Source organism: Cynara cardunculus, assembly GCF_001531365.2.
Source record: "Cynara cardunculus var. scolymus isolate 2C chromosome LG 5, CcrdV1, whole genome shotgun sequence".
NCBI classification, from domain to species: Eukaryota; Viridiplantae; Streptophyta; class Magnoliopsida; order Asterales; family Asteraceae; genus Cynara; species Cynara cardunculus.
In genome coordinates this window covers 29,489,392-29,504,899 of record NC_037532.1, presented here as the reverse complement: position 1 = coordinate 29,504,899, position 15,508 = coordinate 29,489,392, and the positions used below count along the sequence as shown (strand labels likewise).

The 15,508-nt window shown below is 34.0% G+C and overlaps 1 protein-coding gene across 2 annotated transcripts; it reads right to left on the bottom strand.

The window, feature by feature from the left end:
* Nucleotides 1–515: 515 nt before the first annotated feature.
* LOC112513603 lies at nucleotides 516–6,681 on the bottom strand. Of its 2 annotated transcripts, none has more exons than XM_025119919.1 (5): nucleotides 6,405–6,681; nucleotides 4,462–4,580; nucleotides 3,491–3,548; nucleotides 3,306–3,383; nucleotides 516–992 (listed from the first exon to the last, which is right to left on the bottom strand). In XM_025119919.1, the coding sequence occupies exons 1-5, from the start codon at nucleotides 6,598–6,600 to the stop codon at nucleotides 799–801; spliced, it is 645 nt and encodes a 214-aa protein (XP_024975687.1). In that variant the 5' UTR covers nucleotides 6,601–6,681; the 3' UTR covers nucleotides 516–798. The 2 variants fall into 2 exon arrangements, with proteins under 2 accessions (XP_024975687.1, XP_024975688.1); XM_025119920.1 differs by lacking the exon at nucleotides 516–992 and adding an exon at nucleotides 994–1,141.
* Nucleotides 6,682–15,508: the final 8,827 nt, after the last annotated feature.

The window sequence follows — 15,508 nt, the reverse complement described above, 5'->3', positions numbered from 1 at the left end:
TAAAGGTGTTTAAACAAGAGAAGAAAAACAAGTAATAAATTGGACGTAATCACTTCTTTGAGTTTAAAGAAATTACACCAAAATTGTTCTCCATCCGTTAATTCCATCTCTCTAAATACACCTTGGAGGGATACCATAATTCATACCCAATGGTGTCTTGATAACTACTTTCAACTTCCAAAATCATTAAATCGTTTTCAGATGGGATAAAACACAAAATAATCGATAACAAAACAAATATGTGCATCACTTAACGAAAAACTTAAACGCCTGTCAGAGGGAAGGATACAACAGAGGTCAAACTCGAGGGTTCAAACCTCACCATTCACCAAAAGAGAGGGGTCAACCACTCAACTCAACCTAGTTCAATCCAAAAACCAAGCCAAACCAAACATTGACGGTACTATCCCACCCAGAGGTGGGATGTAGCAGACATGGCCCCTATCTCGAAGAGCAGAAGACCCCAGCTTGTGAAAAGTGTGCAAAAAGAAACGATAAAGCTTGCTCAGTCTAAAAGAACTATAGAAAAATAAGAACTTAAAAGAAAAGGCTGCTGATTTAGTCTAAAATTTAGGCAGAAGATAAATCTAACATGCTGCCAATATTTCGGCTCGGTCGGGACCGGGCTTCAGGTTCACCAGACCCATGCTTTTTGGGCTTCTTTGAGCATCTCTAACCTCAACCAACAATTTGGTAAGGAAGATGAATGATCATAAAGAAGACTTAGCATTTGGGAGATGGGGAGTACCTTATAAGAAGAGAGTTAAGAGTTACAAAGTTGGGTAGAAGAGACTGGTTCTACAATGGAAGAAGAATGACAGGGCAGGGAATGAACTCGGCTAGCAGGTTTGCATCCACATGCTTCGAATGGATTGCTTCCATGCTCATAATAACCAAGTCTAAATTCATATCATCTGCAATCTCGCCTATTATTGCTGTCGGTTTGCTCCCTTCTCCCAGTCGCTCTAAAAGCTTGAATTCCTGGAACCCGCCTTTTTTAAGGGGAAAGGTCCAACATTCATCAATCAAAATCAATAAAACAAGTGTTTGGGACGAGAATACTACGACTAAGGTTATATTCATTTGTGAAACTTCCCTTCATTCTCCATTCATTGTTTAATAGGTTCCATCTTCATTTCTCCTACCCACATAAAATAAGGGACCACAAAACACAAAATGTTAAATGAACTAAGCAAACAAACTGGGCTTTGGTTATAGTTGAAGAGAACTTAAACCAAACCCAACCCCGTATGTCTCACCCCAAGGTGGGGTTTGGGAGGAGCAAGATGTACGCAGAAACGACCTCTACTCAAAAGAGTAGGGCAGCTGTTTCCATGAAGACCCCCAGCTTGTAGTGTGTGAAAGCGAGAAATGAAGGTGATTTAGACGAATGCATGAACAGTTGGGATCAATCATCTCCCACACATGATATTAGTCAGGAATTTCTTTACATCTAAGCCTATTTTGATACGGATCTTACATTCCTATTACAAAAAGTTAGACCATGAGGTTGTCCTCCAGTGTACTGACTCAATTATACTCCATATCCAATATGAATATTTAAGGGTGTACTTACGTAGCTCAAGTCCATAAGAGTTGGTAGATATGGAAAGTCGATCCATGCTGCACCTATTTCTATCATATTAAAACTCGTCCTATTTCGTACCAATTTACAACCGGATAATTGGTTCCACCATGTTCTAACCGTATAGATAGCTCCATGACATTATATTTCAGAACTAAAGGGTCCTTTACCAACACAAATTGGGTAAGGCCTTGTCTATTTTCTATAAAAAAGCTCTTATCAGCATCTTATGTCTGATTCGTTACGAGTTAGGGCCATTTAGACGGTTTGTTTTTGCAATTTTTCAGAGGCACTTATGTCTTATTGTCTTCTTATATGGTAAGAGGTAAACCAACCTCTTATTGCCTCTTATTGTTCTTCAAACCTTCAACAACGGCGTTTATCAATCGATTAACCTTAATCGATCATTTCTCTCAATTGATCCTTACGAAATCAATCATCACTTCTCTCAATTGATGTATTTTAATAGAATTTAAATGTGTTAAATACCGTTAAATGACATATTTTAGTTTAAATGAATGTTAATTATGTAATGTAGATGTAAATTTTGTAATAATAGTGAATAAATATGTGAAATTGTATAAATTTATCTATAAGTTCAACACTGTAAATTTTTAATGGGTAAAATAGACAATTTAAACAAATTCCGATGTTTACAAAAACAGTCAGTCTTGTTGATTCAGATTTTAGACTTCGGCACCACCTCTTATAAATCAGAAGTGAAATAAGACTTCAGCACCACCTCTTATGAATCAGAAGTGAAATAAGACTTCAGCACCACTTGGTTTAAAAATGCGCGCATTATGCGCTGTGATGCGTGATGCGCAGAAGAAAACGCATCAAAGGGTCTGATGCGTTGCGATTCCATGATGCGCTCGCATCACCTACGCATCACACGATGCGTGCATCACTTATGCATCAACACATCATGTATGTTGTATTTTTGGGCTCCCTTTTTCAGTTTTTAGTTGGGCTTCTTAGTCAAGTAAAATAGAACGTGAGACTATGAGAGACCTAATAGAAGAAGCCGACAGTGAAGAAGTAGAAGTCGCACTGTGAGAGACCTAGCATCGCATATCAATTAAAACATGACGTGAGTTGTTGTCGATACTCGACAACCAGCAAAGAAGTAGAAAACGAACTTTTTAAGATTATAATGCCACTTTTTAACTACTTTATGTTATAAATGAAGTATTTTGATAGGTAAGTATTTTTAAGGTAGAAATTGATATGTAGAATTAATTTATAAATATTTTTTGAATACCGGGCGCATCACGTGTGTGATGCGAGCGCATCAGCATCACGCATCGGCTTCCGGGACCCTTAACGCATCGGACCGCATCACGCTTTTTAAAACCAAGAGCACCACTTAAAAAACAAACACCACCTAAGTGTTAACCTGGTAACAGCGGCAGTCTGGGTAAGCGTTGACTGAAAATGGTTGTTTAGCAAGTGTTTACCAATAAAAAAGTTAACGTTATAACCCTCTATTTAATTAAATGTTAAATGACAAACCCTAATCACTAAAAGGGTAGGCCTGGAAAACATATGTAAAATGACCCGGTAAGTGAAATAATAACGTTGGCCGGGTAGGTGCTCGGTTAGCAGTAGGTAAACAGCAGTGGTCAGGTGTGCTGATCGAATCAGCAGTGGTCAGCAGTAGACAAACAGCCCCTAAGTCAAAAACATTTGGGCAACATACTTAAGAGGGCAAGCCTACCTTCAGACAAATGCCAGCGGATGCTTGAAAGCTGAGTATCGTGCTCCGGCAGTGATTCTTTCAGCTTTTCATCAATAACTACAGAAAAATAGTATATGCAACTTCAGTTATTAGTTCACAAGAGTTTGCATATATGAAGTTATCTTTACAAGTTGGTTTTCAATAAGGATGTTTAAGAGACATACCCACAACAGTGATGTCGGCACCATACTTCTTTGCCAAAGCAGCTGTGGTTGCTGCAGCCTGTTAAGATATTTGAATGCAAGAGAATTGAGTTGTAAACGAAATATAAATAAAGGAGAAAAAGATTGTAAAGAAAGGTTAGTCAACCTCCTATGAGAATTCTAATAGGATTTTAATTTTTAAAGCAACAACGTAAGATAAGTACATCAAACAATTTCTTTAAATGACCTTAATGTTCCAATTTATAAAGAGAAATCAACCTTTAACATGTAATATTGTATTGATGTAGATTGCAGGCCAACAAGAAAGACGAAAGAGTAAAGATGGAGGATAGGGAATTCATGCTACTAGAAAGTCAAAACAAGAGCCACAGTTCCACTAGTGAGATATTATCTTTTTTCCTTTGCTTACTACATTCACTTCATGAAGAAGATCAATCTTCAAATGTAGTTGAATAGAGATAGCAGCTTTCTCTATGTGTGTATCAAGACTTGCTTCTACTTCGGAATTCCATCCAATATCCAATTTAACTTGAAAAAATATTGGTTCCAATCAATTTTGTACCATCGACCAAATATCAGAGACCAGATTTGATTGGCTGATGCAACGGTAACGCAACATATGTGATGCATTGATCAAAATTCAAGCTGATGTAGTTTAACTGCCACAGGCCATGTAAGAAAATCAGTTCACCATATGACTTTGATGGCTATTCTGGATGAGCATGAGGAAATATCCTAGCTAAGAGTGGAATGGTTTTGAAGCTAAGAAGAAACAATGCATTGATTGAGACGATCTCAAATATCAGGAGATGGAGCGAAAATGAACAGTGGATACTATTAGAAGATAATTGACTAATGATGTTACGGAAGTTGGTCAAGAAAAGTGTGTTTCTGTGTGTGTGTGCATGCATGCCTTTTGTTTTCATTTATTTAATTTTCTCTAAGGGTGGTGTAGAAAAAGACAATAACACCTGTCTAGTCCCTTCAGAGAGATAAGGATTCCGATCTGTTATTGGTAGAAGAAGGTGCTTGAACTCAGTAAAAGCCTCAGCAACTGAATTGACACCACCAGCTTGTGGTTTGACCTTAACTGAAACGATTCATATACAACAATAAGAATTCATCCAACAACAAAATAACCTATTGCCGTTAAGTATAAGCACATAGATGCAAGGAGCTTGGTCAATAGACCACTGTCATAAACTTGAAAATTTTGTCCACACCTACAAAACTGGGATTGCTTGTTTGAACTTATCAATCCTGAAATGTCATAAAAACAAGAAAATAAGAGGTGAAAATTGTTTCACACGTATGTGAAACATCGAAGCAGGCAGAGGTGAACAAGTTTCAAAACTTTCACTATTAGATAGCAATCTATTTGTTTATAGCTTGCATTTTTCTTGTTCTATTATTTTCATAAACCAACAAGTGGCTATAATCAATGGGATTTTTTTCTATTTTATCTGTTTGTCTTTTTGGGTTCTAGTTAGTAGTTACGACTACCTTCGGAAGACTAATGAACTCCTACGGCAGGGTTACAGGTCATCAAAAGTACACCCTGGCAAACCAAACGAATCCTGTATACCCCACACAGAGGTAGGGTTGGAGGCAATATATACACACAGATCTTGCCTCTAACCCAAGGGGTAGAGAACTGTTTTATGAAGACCCCCAGCTTGCAAAACATAGATTAAAAGGGAGCATGTGCGAAAGTAGCCCCAACAAAATCATTTATACCATTTCATGACGAAATCCACTTTGAAATTGGAATCTTTACTCAGGTTTAGAAGGAATTTTTTTACCCCTATAAAATCTAGTCAGTTGAGCCTTGGTTTAAGTCATGTATGAAACCACCATATGCCGCTTTCCCAGGGAAGCATAAAAAGATAGAAGCAAAAAACTGATATGATCATTAATAAGAAGAAGCAAAACCATAAATTCTACTCAAACTCAAACTGCATCAAGAGAAAAGATATGCAGAGGCTGACAATCCATGAAGACTTATTTTTGAAAATGTTCCTGAAACTTATTCATTTAGGTCCATCTGCTATTGCTCTATTGAGGAGAAGCTAGTAATCCAAAAGAGATTCAATGGCAGTAGCTTTCCTATGGTTTTATGATTTTCCTAGAACAGAAATCAAGGTTTTGGATTTAGAATGGGAGCTCATTTTTTTCAAAAAAAAAAAAAAAAGAAGAAAGAATCGGAGCTCATTTAGTTTAAATTATAACCTGATTTCCTCTTACTCCACCTCCAATCCAAGACACAGAAACCAAACATACCCCAATTATAGCATGGATGAGTTACCTATAACTTGAAATCCCATCCAAACAAAAGTTACGTCTAGAAATTTTTAAATGGTACTCTCAAAGTCCCATCAAAATTGTAACACCTTCTATTTTGGCATACCTAAAGAAAATTGCAACATTTCCTTTTTTTCAGAATTATCTAGCCATTGATATCATTGTTGGTCCACAAGATTTGATTTGCTACAAATGGCTTACATTTTTGGTCCACGGTATTTCATAACTACACAGTATTGATGCCATTGACTGGTTCCAAGATTGATGATCCTTTTATTTGGCAGGTTTTTGGAGGTTTGTTTCTTCATTACAGGAGAACATTTGGGGTTTTGACCAATGGTCAAACAATTTTATAGAACTACGTTCACTTTTAATGGAAAAAAGTAAATACTACGAGTCTACGATCAAAGATCAATGTTCAAGGCTATCACCATAAAACCCAAACTTTCAACCAATTTCACAAGCAATTAGCTACTGATTCAAGTCAATCGATTACCGACATTTAAAGTAAAAGTCGAGGAACAAATTCCATTACATTTCCCAAAAACTCAACAACAATAAGAAACAAAAAGCATAATTAAACAAAAGTGAATCATATTTGTACGAAAGGTACCTGTGGGACCAATTCTGACTGTATTCGGAAAAATCGAAAGCTTTCGAGATTCCCGGTTGACGGAAGAAGATGAAAATGAGGACGACGATGATAATGGTAATGAGAATTGTGGAGAAATTGAAACAGAAGAAGCTATTATAGAATGCTTTGATGATGCTTCTACATGAAGAGATGATAAATAGCTTGCAAAGGCCATGATCAAACAAACCAAAACCCTAATAGTCACCCTTTTCACCGAGTTTGAGAACTTGGGAAAATATGTAGCAGAGTCTAGAAAATGGATAAAGTGCAGATCAGAGACCACTTTGACGGTTTGACCACCAAACAATTTTTAAAATTTGTTCAAGGGATGTTTGGGATTGTTTATAAAAATAATTTATTAATTTAATGAGTGTTTGAGATTATTTATAAAAATAATTTATTGACTTATTTCGGTATGACACCGATAATAAACACTTTTGAATATTTGGATAAACAATTTATACCGGTGTCAAATCGGTAATAAGAAGTTTTTGAAGAAGTTAAACTATTTTAACTTATAATAAGTTGATAAATGTCTTTGTAGAAACGCATAAGTTGTTTCAAATAAGCAATCCCAAACACCACCTTATTTTGGTGTGACATCGATAACAAACATTTTGAGTGTTGGATAAACAACTTATATCAGTGTCAAACCGGTAATAAGAAGTTTTTGAAGAAGTTAAACTTTTTTTACTTATAATAAGTTGATAAGCAATCCCAAACACATACTAAATTGGGATAATTATAGAGTAAACAACAAATCTGGTCCATATTAGTTTCGAAGTACATCATAACCATCTTGATTTTTAAAAACGTTTGAATTTGATCATTCTTTTTAACGGTCATAAAAGAATCACATTAGATGAAGGATATTTTCGTTGTTTTAGTTATCTTTTATCCAATTAAAATCTATTTATAATTTTGGTCGTAGTTTTTTATCGAGTAAAAGATAAAAAACGATAACAAGATGAAAATGTCTCTTATTTTTAACGGGATGTTTAATAGCCGTTAGAGAAAATGATCAAATCTGGACATTTTTACAAACCATAATTGTCATCTTGTAATTTTGAAATTGTATAGACAAAAAGTGTTATTTTCAACAGATCATAGAAACCAAATTTTTAGTTTACTCTTAATTATATTATTAAAATATTTTATAATTTTAATTATATTAAACAACAGTAATTCAGAAGAATCAAAGAAATTCTTTGTGTCATATTAAATTTTAGAAAATTCTTTAAACTTAGATTTTTTATTTTATTTTAAATAATAATATAGAAAAATTTATTGCAGTAAAATAGAAAACAAAATTTTCATTTTCTTTGTTAAAGAATCTATTAAATATGTCCTAATCTCTGTTACATTTTAGTTTAACAGATAACCAAAATAGCAACGGGAATCACAAAATGGTTTTACTAATTGTATGGATTTTGTGAGCTAACCGCATGTCAAACAAGCGACATGCCACATGCTTATTGTTCAACGGAAAAAACGAAAAACAAAACCCTAATTCACCACTTGTCAAACGAAGGTATAGTTCGCAAAATAGTTTTGCTTTTAGTGATTTTGTATTTTTCGAGGCTAAATTGTACTCCTACCCTTCCAAAATCAATGTCTACAATAGGACCTGGAGAACGTGTGACGCTGAGTCGGGGTTTGCTGAAAAAGACAACTTTAAAAATGTATAATTATCGTACTTTTTAATTAACAAAAAATTAATAATTTTCTCTTAATATACATAGGGAGAAATTTTATTCATCTCATAACTAAGAGTAGAATGAGAACATAGATATTAACTTTCGAAAGTGGACACTTACATATTAAAATAGTAATGTAGACATCTATATACATATATTAAAGGAGAAACCAACTAGAATGACATGGCACTATGAGATTTGAGTATTCATCAAATCTTGAAATGTGGTTAAATTTGTTTATCCCACATTGGTGGAAGAAAAAAAAGTAGAAGGAATAAAATGTGTATACATATGAAAAGAAGAGGTGATTCTTTTTGTTGCAAGTCATGATGTTGGCTCAAATGAGTCAACCATTTCATTTGCAATTGTCATTATGAGATTTGAGTATTTTTCTTAAATCTTGACACGTGGTTAACTTTGTTTATATCATATACAAAAATAACTTTAAAATATTGAGATGATATCTTGTGAGTGGTTTATTTTAAAATCTTGCGTTGTGGTTGGTTTTTGAAAATCTCACATTGATGAAAAAATGATACATTGATCGAGTATGATAGGTATATATAAAATAAGCATGTGATGGTTTGAAAATTAAAAGAGCAATATATCTATGTAAGCTATTGTTTGACCTCTAATTTTTAGTGATAGTTTTTTATTATTATGAAAGAACAACAATCGGAGTTGAGGTGACATTATATAATTTGAGTATTTTCAGAGTCATGAATTATAGTGTTGTTTAGATTTCCTACATTGGTAAGAAGATATTATTATTATAGAGGAACAATAATCGGAGTTGGGGTGACATCATAAAATTTGAGTATTCTGAAAGTCTAGAGGATCAAATGTTAACCATTATTTTTGTGTTAACTTTGAAAACCCTCTCAACCAATCAAATTTCATTATTCTTATAGGTTTATGTATTGTTCATTTTACCCTTACAAGGGTATTCTAGTAATTGAATTCATTTGTAACCCCCAAACAATTAATGAGGAGTTACAAACAATCAAATCCCAAAAAATATGCATTCATATTATAAATTTTTTTTTACTATTGATCTTCCATGTTCATTCTTGTATGAATTTCTAAATCGCATAAGAAATACGGTAGTAACGATTTTCGGTATTGATCAATTTGAAAACAAATGAACTGTGAACACAATTTGAACACAAATGAACAATTGTGAACACAATTTGAACACAAATGAACCGTGAACACAATTTGAACACAAATGAACCGTGAACACAATTTGAACAAATTAACAGATGAACACAAATTAACAGATGCTACCTTAATTTTGTGGGACGTCTATGTATGTGAATATATGGGTCAAAAATTGCACATATCGTGTTCATTTGTATTCATATCTTGTTCACGGTTCAGTTGTGTTCAATTGTGTTCACGGTTCATTTGTGTTCAAATTGATCAATATCGTGTTTCTTATGCGATTTAAGAATTCATACAAGAATGAACATGGAAGATCAATAGTAAAAGAATAATAATAATAATAATAATAATATGAATGCATATTTTTTGGGATTTGATTATTTGTAACTCCCCATTAATTGTTTGGGGGTTACAAATGAATTCAATTTACTAGAATACCCTTGATAAGTGTATTTTTTCTTCCCAAAATGCCCCTTTTATCATTGTTCACTAGGCCTCATTAAAATTCAAACTTTAAAATTTAATTTTTTTTATTAATTAATCTTAACCGTTGATTATAGATTTGGATGTCCAAGATCAATTAATAAGGTTAACACAAAAATGATGGTTAGCATTTGATCTTGGCCCTATATAGATAGATATATATATGTATATGTATATCTATCTTTCTATATATATATATATATATATATATATATATATATCCTGAACAGTTCCTGTAGGCTGAGCGCCTTTTTCAAGAAAATAGAGAATAGCGGGAACGTTTAAATAAGTTTGATTCGTGATCGGATCATAAAAACCCACTTTCCGAAGATCTCTTCCTTCTCTTYGGGATCGAACATCAATTGCAACGATTCGATAGACGGCTCATCGGGATAGATGTAGATGAAAAAGAACCCCCCCCTAGAACCGTATAGGAAGTTTTCTCTTCGTACGGCTCGAGAAAAAATGATTYGAAGTTTTGTCTATGGATAAAATTATAATAAATAGGAAAGGAATCCGTAAAATAAATTAGAGGAGATGATTTTTTTGTTGCAAGTCATGTTTTTGGCTCAAATGAGTCAACCCTTTTACTTGCAATTGTTAATTTGAGATTTGATCTTAAATCTTGAAATGTGGTTAAGTTTGTTTATTCCATATAAAAAGATGATTTTAAAATATTGAGATGACATCTTGATAGTGATGTATTTTAAAATCTTGCGTTATGGTTGGCTTTTGGAAATCTCACATTGATGAAAAAATGAAATAAAGTGTGATATTCTATCTATATCTTTATATATATAATTAAAGTAAAATCCACAAAAAATGAGGTGACATCCTAAGAAGTGAGCATTCTTCATTTCTTGAATTATGGTTGAGTTTGTGTATCCCACATTGATGAAGATATGAAATATTTACAACGAATGATAAGTATTTTAAAGGGAAATTTGAGATGCTTTTATGGCAACTTCGGATGTTGGCTCCTTTTGATCAATCATCTAAACTCACATTGTTGGCTCATTTGGGCCAACCCTCCGAACTCATGAGTTTATTCATTTTGGCCAACCTCATTTTAGCAAGAAAAAAAATCATACAAAATAAAAAACTCTTTATCTTTATGTATATTAAAATAAATTACACAAAGAATGAAGTGGTATTAAATGAAGAACAGAGAGGTATTGAGCCGACATTATGAGAATGAAGTATTTCCAAATAGTGAACTGTTGTTGAGTTTTAGATATCTCACTTGGTGAGAATTTGAAAGAATATAATAAAGAGACATGTATAAGAATGAAGGATGAGATGATAATTGTGTCAACTAATGAGGTTTGACTCATGAGTTGTCTTATTTTTATGGCCCTATTTTTGCAAAACAACGTTTATTATATAAAACAAATCTTATTAAAAGATCAACCAAGCATTGTAAGGTGACATTATAAGACTTGAGTATTCTCAAATATTGAAATGTGGTGTGTTTTGATTTTTCTATGTTGGTAGAAAAATGATAGATTGGAAAAAGAGATATGTCTTTGAAATCTATAGTCGTGGGTTGGAATCAAAACCAATTCCAACCAACGATAAAAAATATAGTTATAAAAAAACATGGTTGAAATCTATCAAAGCCAATCAAATGGTAAAACTTATAATTGTGAAAATACTTTTCTACATGTATACAATATGAAAGATGTCTATCAAATGTATAGGCATGGTTGAAATCAAAACCATTTCCATCCAAACAATGAAAATTACAGTAATGAAAAACCATGGTTTAAATCATAGCCAACCAGATGGCAAAACCAATTAGTAATTTTTATATTTATTTTTATATCTTTATATATTTTAGAGTAAAACTTACAAGGGATGAGGTGACGTCATAAGTAATGAGTATTCTTCATTTCTTAAATTGTGGTTGAGTTATGTATATCTCACATTGATAGAGATATGAAAGATTTACAATGAATAGTGGGTATAAGAAGGGAGGTTGAGATGTCTTTATGGCAACTCATGAGGTTGGCTCCTCTTGATCGATCATCTAAACTCATGTTGTTGGCTTATTTTGTCTGACCCTTCGAGCTCATGAGTTGACTCATTTTGGTCAACCCCCTTTTAGCAAAAAAAAAATGTTAACCATACAAAATAAATTGGCTAAAATATAATTTTTGACCAACCCTCATTTTGAATTATTTTTACGTTTTTAGATTACTTAATCTTGTTGAATTTTTACAGCAAAATATTGAATGTTTCCAGTAAAAAACACTAATATCATAGCGAAAACATCACATAGCCACAAGACTGAACTTTTACATGAAAAAAAAAACGAAAAACCACATGAAAGCACGACGAATAGTAATTAGAAAAACACATTAAACCTTCACATATGACACGCACTGAACATTCACTATGGTCTCATAGGTCTCATCATTCTCACAAATCTTAACACCTAATCTTGAACATTTTGAATTATTTTATGAAAAAGGGTGGATTTTTTATTTAAACATTGATTTGTAGAAAGATGTAGGCTGATGGTTATTCAGTGAATTGTGTATCGAAAATGGACATAATGTATGCTAATTTACATGATGAAATTACAAATATATCAGTATCACATGCTTAAATTTAAGAAAGTACCCAAATCATGATTTTTATTCTTTTAGTCATAACTACTTATTAACGTTGTTATAGTAAACCACAAGGGTGGTGCCTGATTGGTTTGAGCTTGACTCCAAATGTCAAAAGTACGAGGAGGTCTCGGGTTCAAATTCAAGAAGGAATAAAAATCTCTTTGTGGCCACGGAGGTTCAAATGCGGTGACTCCGGGCTATCTGCAAAGCAGGTAGTCGCCCTGGGATTAGTCGGCTCGCATAGCAAGTTGGATATCCAGATTAATAAAACAAAACGTTGTTATTGTAATTTTATTGAATTATATCATTATGTTTTTATCAAATTGCTTTTATTTAAAACAACACCTAACATGATACTTTTTATCATTCAATTTTTGCATTCGACACGTTTATCAACAATCATATTGATTCAACGTTTTATCCAGACGAGTGGTAAAATGATCGTTTGTGTCATCCAGATTGTTGAACATCACAAAAACAAACAACTTATATTAATCTACGCAAACAACCCAATCCATATATACCTTAATATATAAAAAACCTAGGACTAAGGGTGTACAAAAACTCAAAAAAACCGACCAAAACTGTTAAAAAGTTTTCAAACTGACTAACTGTACTCGTATCCACCCCTACACCACCAAGTTTTGGTAGACTTGAAAACCATTTTTGAGAAACTTCATCAAACAATTAATTTTAATTCCACATTTAATTTAAACAAAACGATAAAATGGAATTTATGTCATTTTATACTATTTATTCAATACAAAAAATAAACCTGAGTTTATCATTTATCAAAGGGACGACATAACACATATAATGGTTAATTTTAGAGAAGTCATACTAAAAAAAATATGAACTTAAGATTTCAGTACTTTCTAAAAAACAAACTCCTAAACTTCAGCTAACCAGGAAAAACTTATACAACGGAAGCCATGATAGTATAACTTCGGGGGTTGATTGTTTAAAAATTTGAAGCCAAGATTAACTTTTGTAAATAAATGAAACCAGGGACCTTGGCATGGGCGACATGGGCCTTCGCCTAGGGCATCCATAGCCTATGGGGCATCTAGCCCAAACCTGTTCTATATTATCATTTATCAGTCTTGAGTCTTTCCAGTTTGATCGACACCTATTGGCTACTGACATACGAGGCCGGTTGCAGGGACGCTCCACGCCTCCACCTCGAAATGGAATATACCAATAAATCAATAATCAAGCGCAAGTCGACCACCATCGTTGTCTTACGCCCACATGCCACAACCAATCGGATTTTTGCTCTGATTTTTTCCCACGACTGCTTCTTCTTCTGCTTCTGTGACTTTTCTATCCTCGAATCTTATTTTTGCTCTCACTTTCTCACCACTCTGGGTGTTCTCTTTCTTATTACTTATCTTATTATTTAAAACCTAGTTACATGATTTATTGCTTAATGTTTATTGATTTCTTGATTTGCTTATTTTCCTTGATTTCTTGACATTGAAATCTTGATGTTTAATGTTTATATGCTGAAATACGAATGACTGAATGTTTCTTTGAGTGATTTCCTTAAACCCAGTTGATATTTCATTTGTTTCAGTGGTCATTTTGATTTTTAGACTTTGGGTATTTGGTGATTGCTTTATTCGGACCATTTCATTAAATATGTTTCTTAAATGTGAATGAAGCATCTAATTTGAGGTTGTTTGCAATAGGACTCAATTTTCTAATTGGGCTATCCGTTAGATATAACATTTGCTTTGAATTCACATCCATGAACAATGAAAGAAATACAAAGGGTGGCTACTCCCTTGCTCTCTTTTCAACTGACCGTAGCACTAAGCGATGAAATCAAATGCTGAATGGCAAATGGTGCAGTGTGAATATTATATGTGAAGATCATAAAGGATTTTGTTGTTATCCTTTCCTTATCTTCCTTACCTTTTATTTGTCCTATTTTTTCTATTTCTTGACCTTTATCTTCTTTGAGAGTTTTCCTTATTTGATTATAATTAGGATTGTTTTCTTATGGTATCAGAGCAAGGATTGATTGATCCATCTCAAACATCAACGACGCCATGGCCGGAGATAATGCGACACCGCCACCGAAGAACGATGGAACACCATCGATCCCAATTCTCCATATTATCTTCATTGCTTTGATTATCCAAGGCAGATGCAGGTAAACAATGTTCTCTCTGACAGCAACTATGGAGATTGGGTTCAAGAGATGGAGAATTTTTTGTTCGCAAAGAACAAAATCGATTTCGCTAATGGTTCGATTAAAAGGCCAGAAGAGGAATCGACACAATATATGTTATGGATGAGATGTGATGCTATGATAAAGGGATGGTTGACTACAGCCATGGAGAAGGATATCAGATCAAGCGTCAAACATGCAATACCGCTGCGAAGATATGGGCCGATCTTGAAGAAAGATTTGGCAAGGAAAGTGCTCCTCGAGCATATGAACTAAAACAGACCTTGACCACCACGGCTCAGAACGGTACATCTGTTTCAGCCTATTACACCAAGATGCGAGGACTGTGGGACGAAATACAAACTGTGTCACCAACACCTTATTGCACCTGCGGAAGGTGTACATGTGATGCTGGAAAAAGACTAAACGAAGCAAAAGAAAAGGAGAGGCTCTACGAGTTTTTGATGGGACTTGATAATCAACGATTAAGATTCAGATTCTTGCCTCGAAACCAACTCCTACGTTTGGCATTACTTATTATCTAGTCGCAGAAGATGAACAACAAAGAGCTATAGCGGCCACAAGAAGACCCATACATGAGGTTGCTGCCTTTCAAAGCTTTGCTCAGAACAAAAGGGAAGGAACCAATAAATCAACACCACAACGTAATAAAGGCGGTACGAAGGAGGCAAGACGCAATGACAATGATGAAGTTGAAAATTGTACCTTCTATGGTAGAACGGGACATAATAAAGATGGCTGCTTCAAGCAAATTGGCTATCCCGAGTGGTGGCCTGGAAAAGGAAAGAAAGAAAAAGGTCGACCCAAAGTTGTGTTTGCCAACACTGAAACCATACAAGTACCCATCATGACGAACGAACAATATCAGGAGATACTCAAGCACTTCAAGAACACTAACAAAGAAGGTGTAGGATCCGTCGGTAA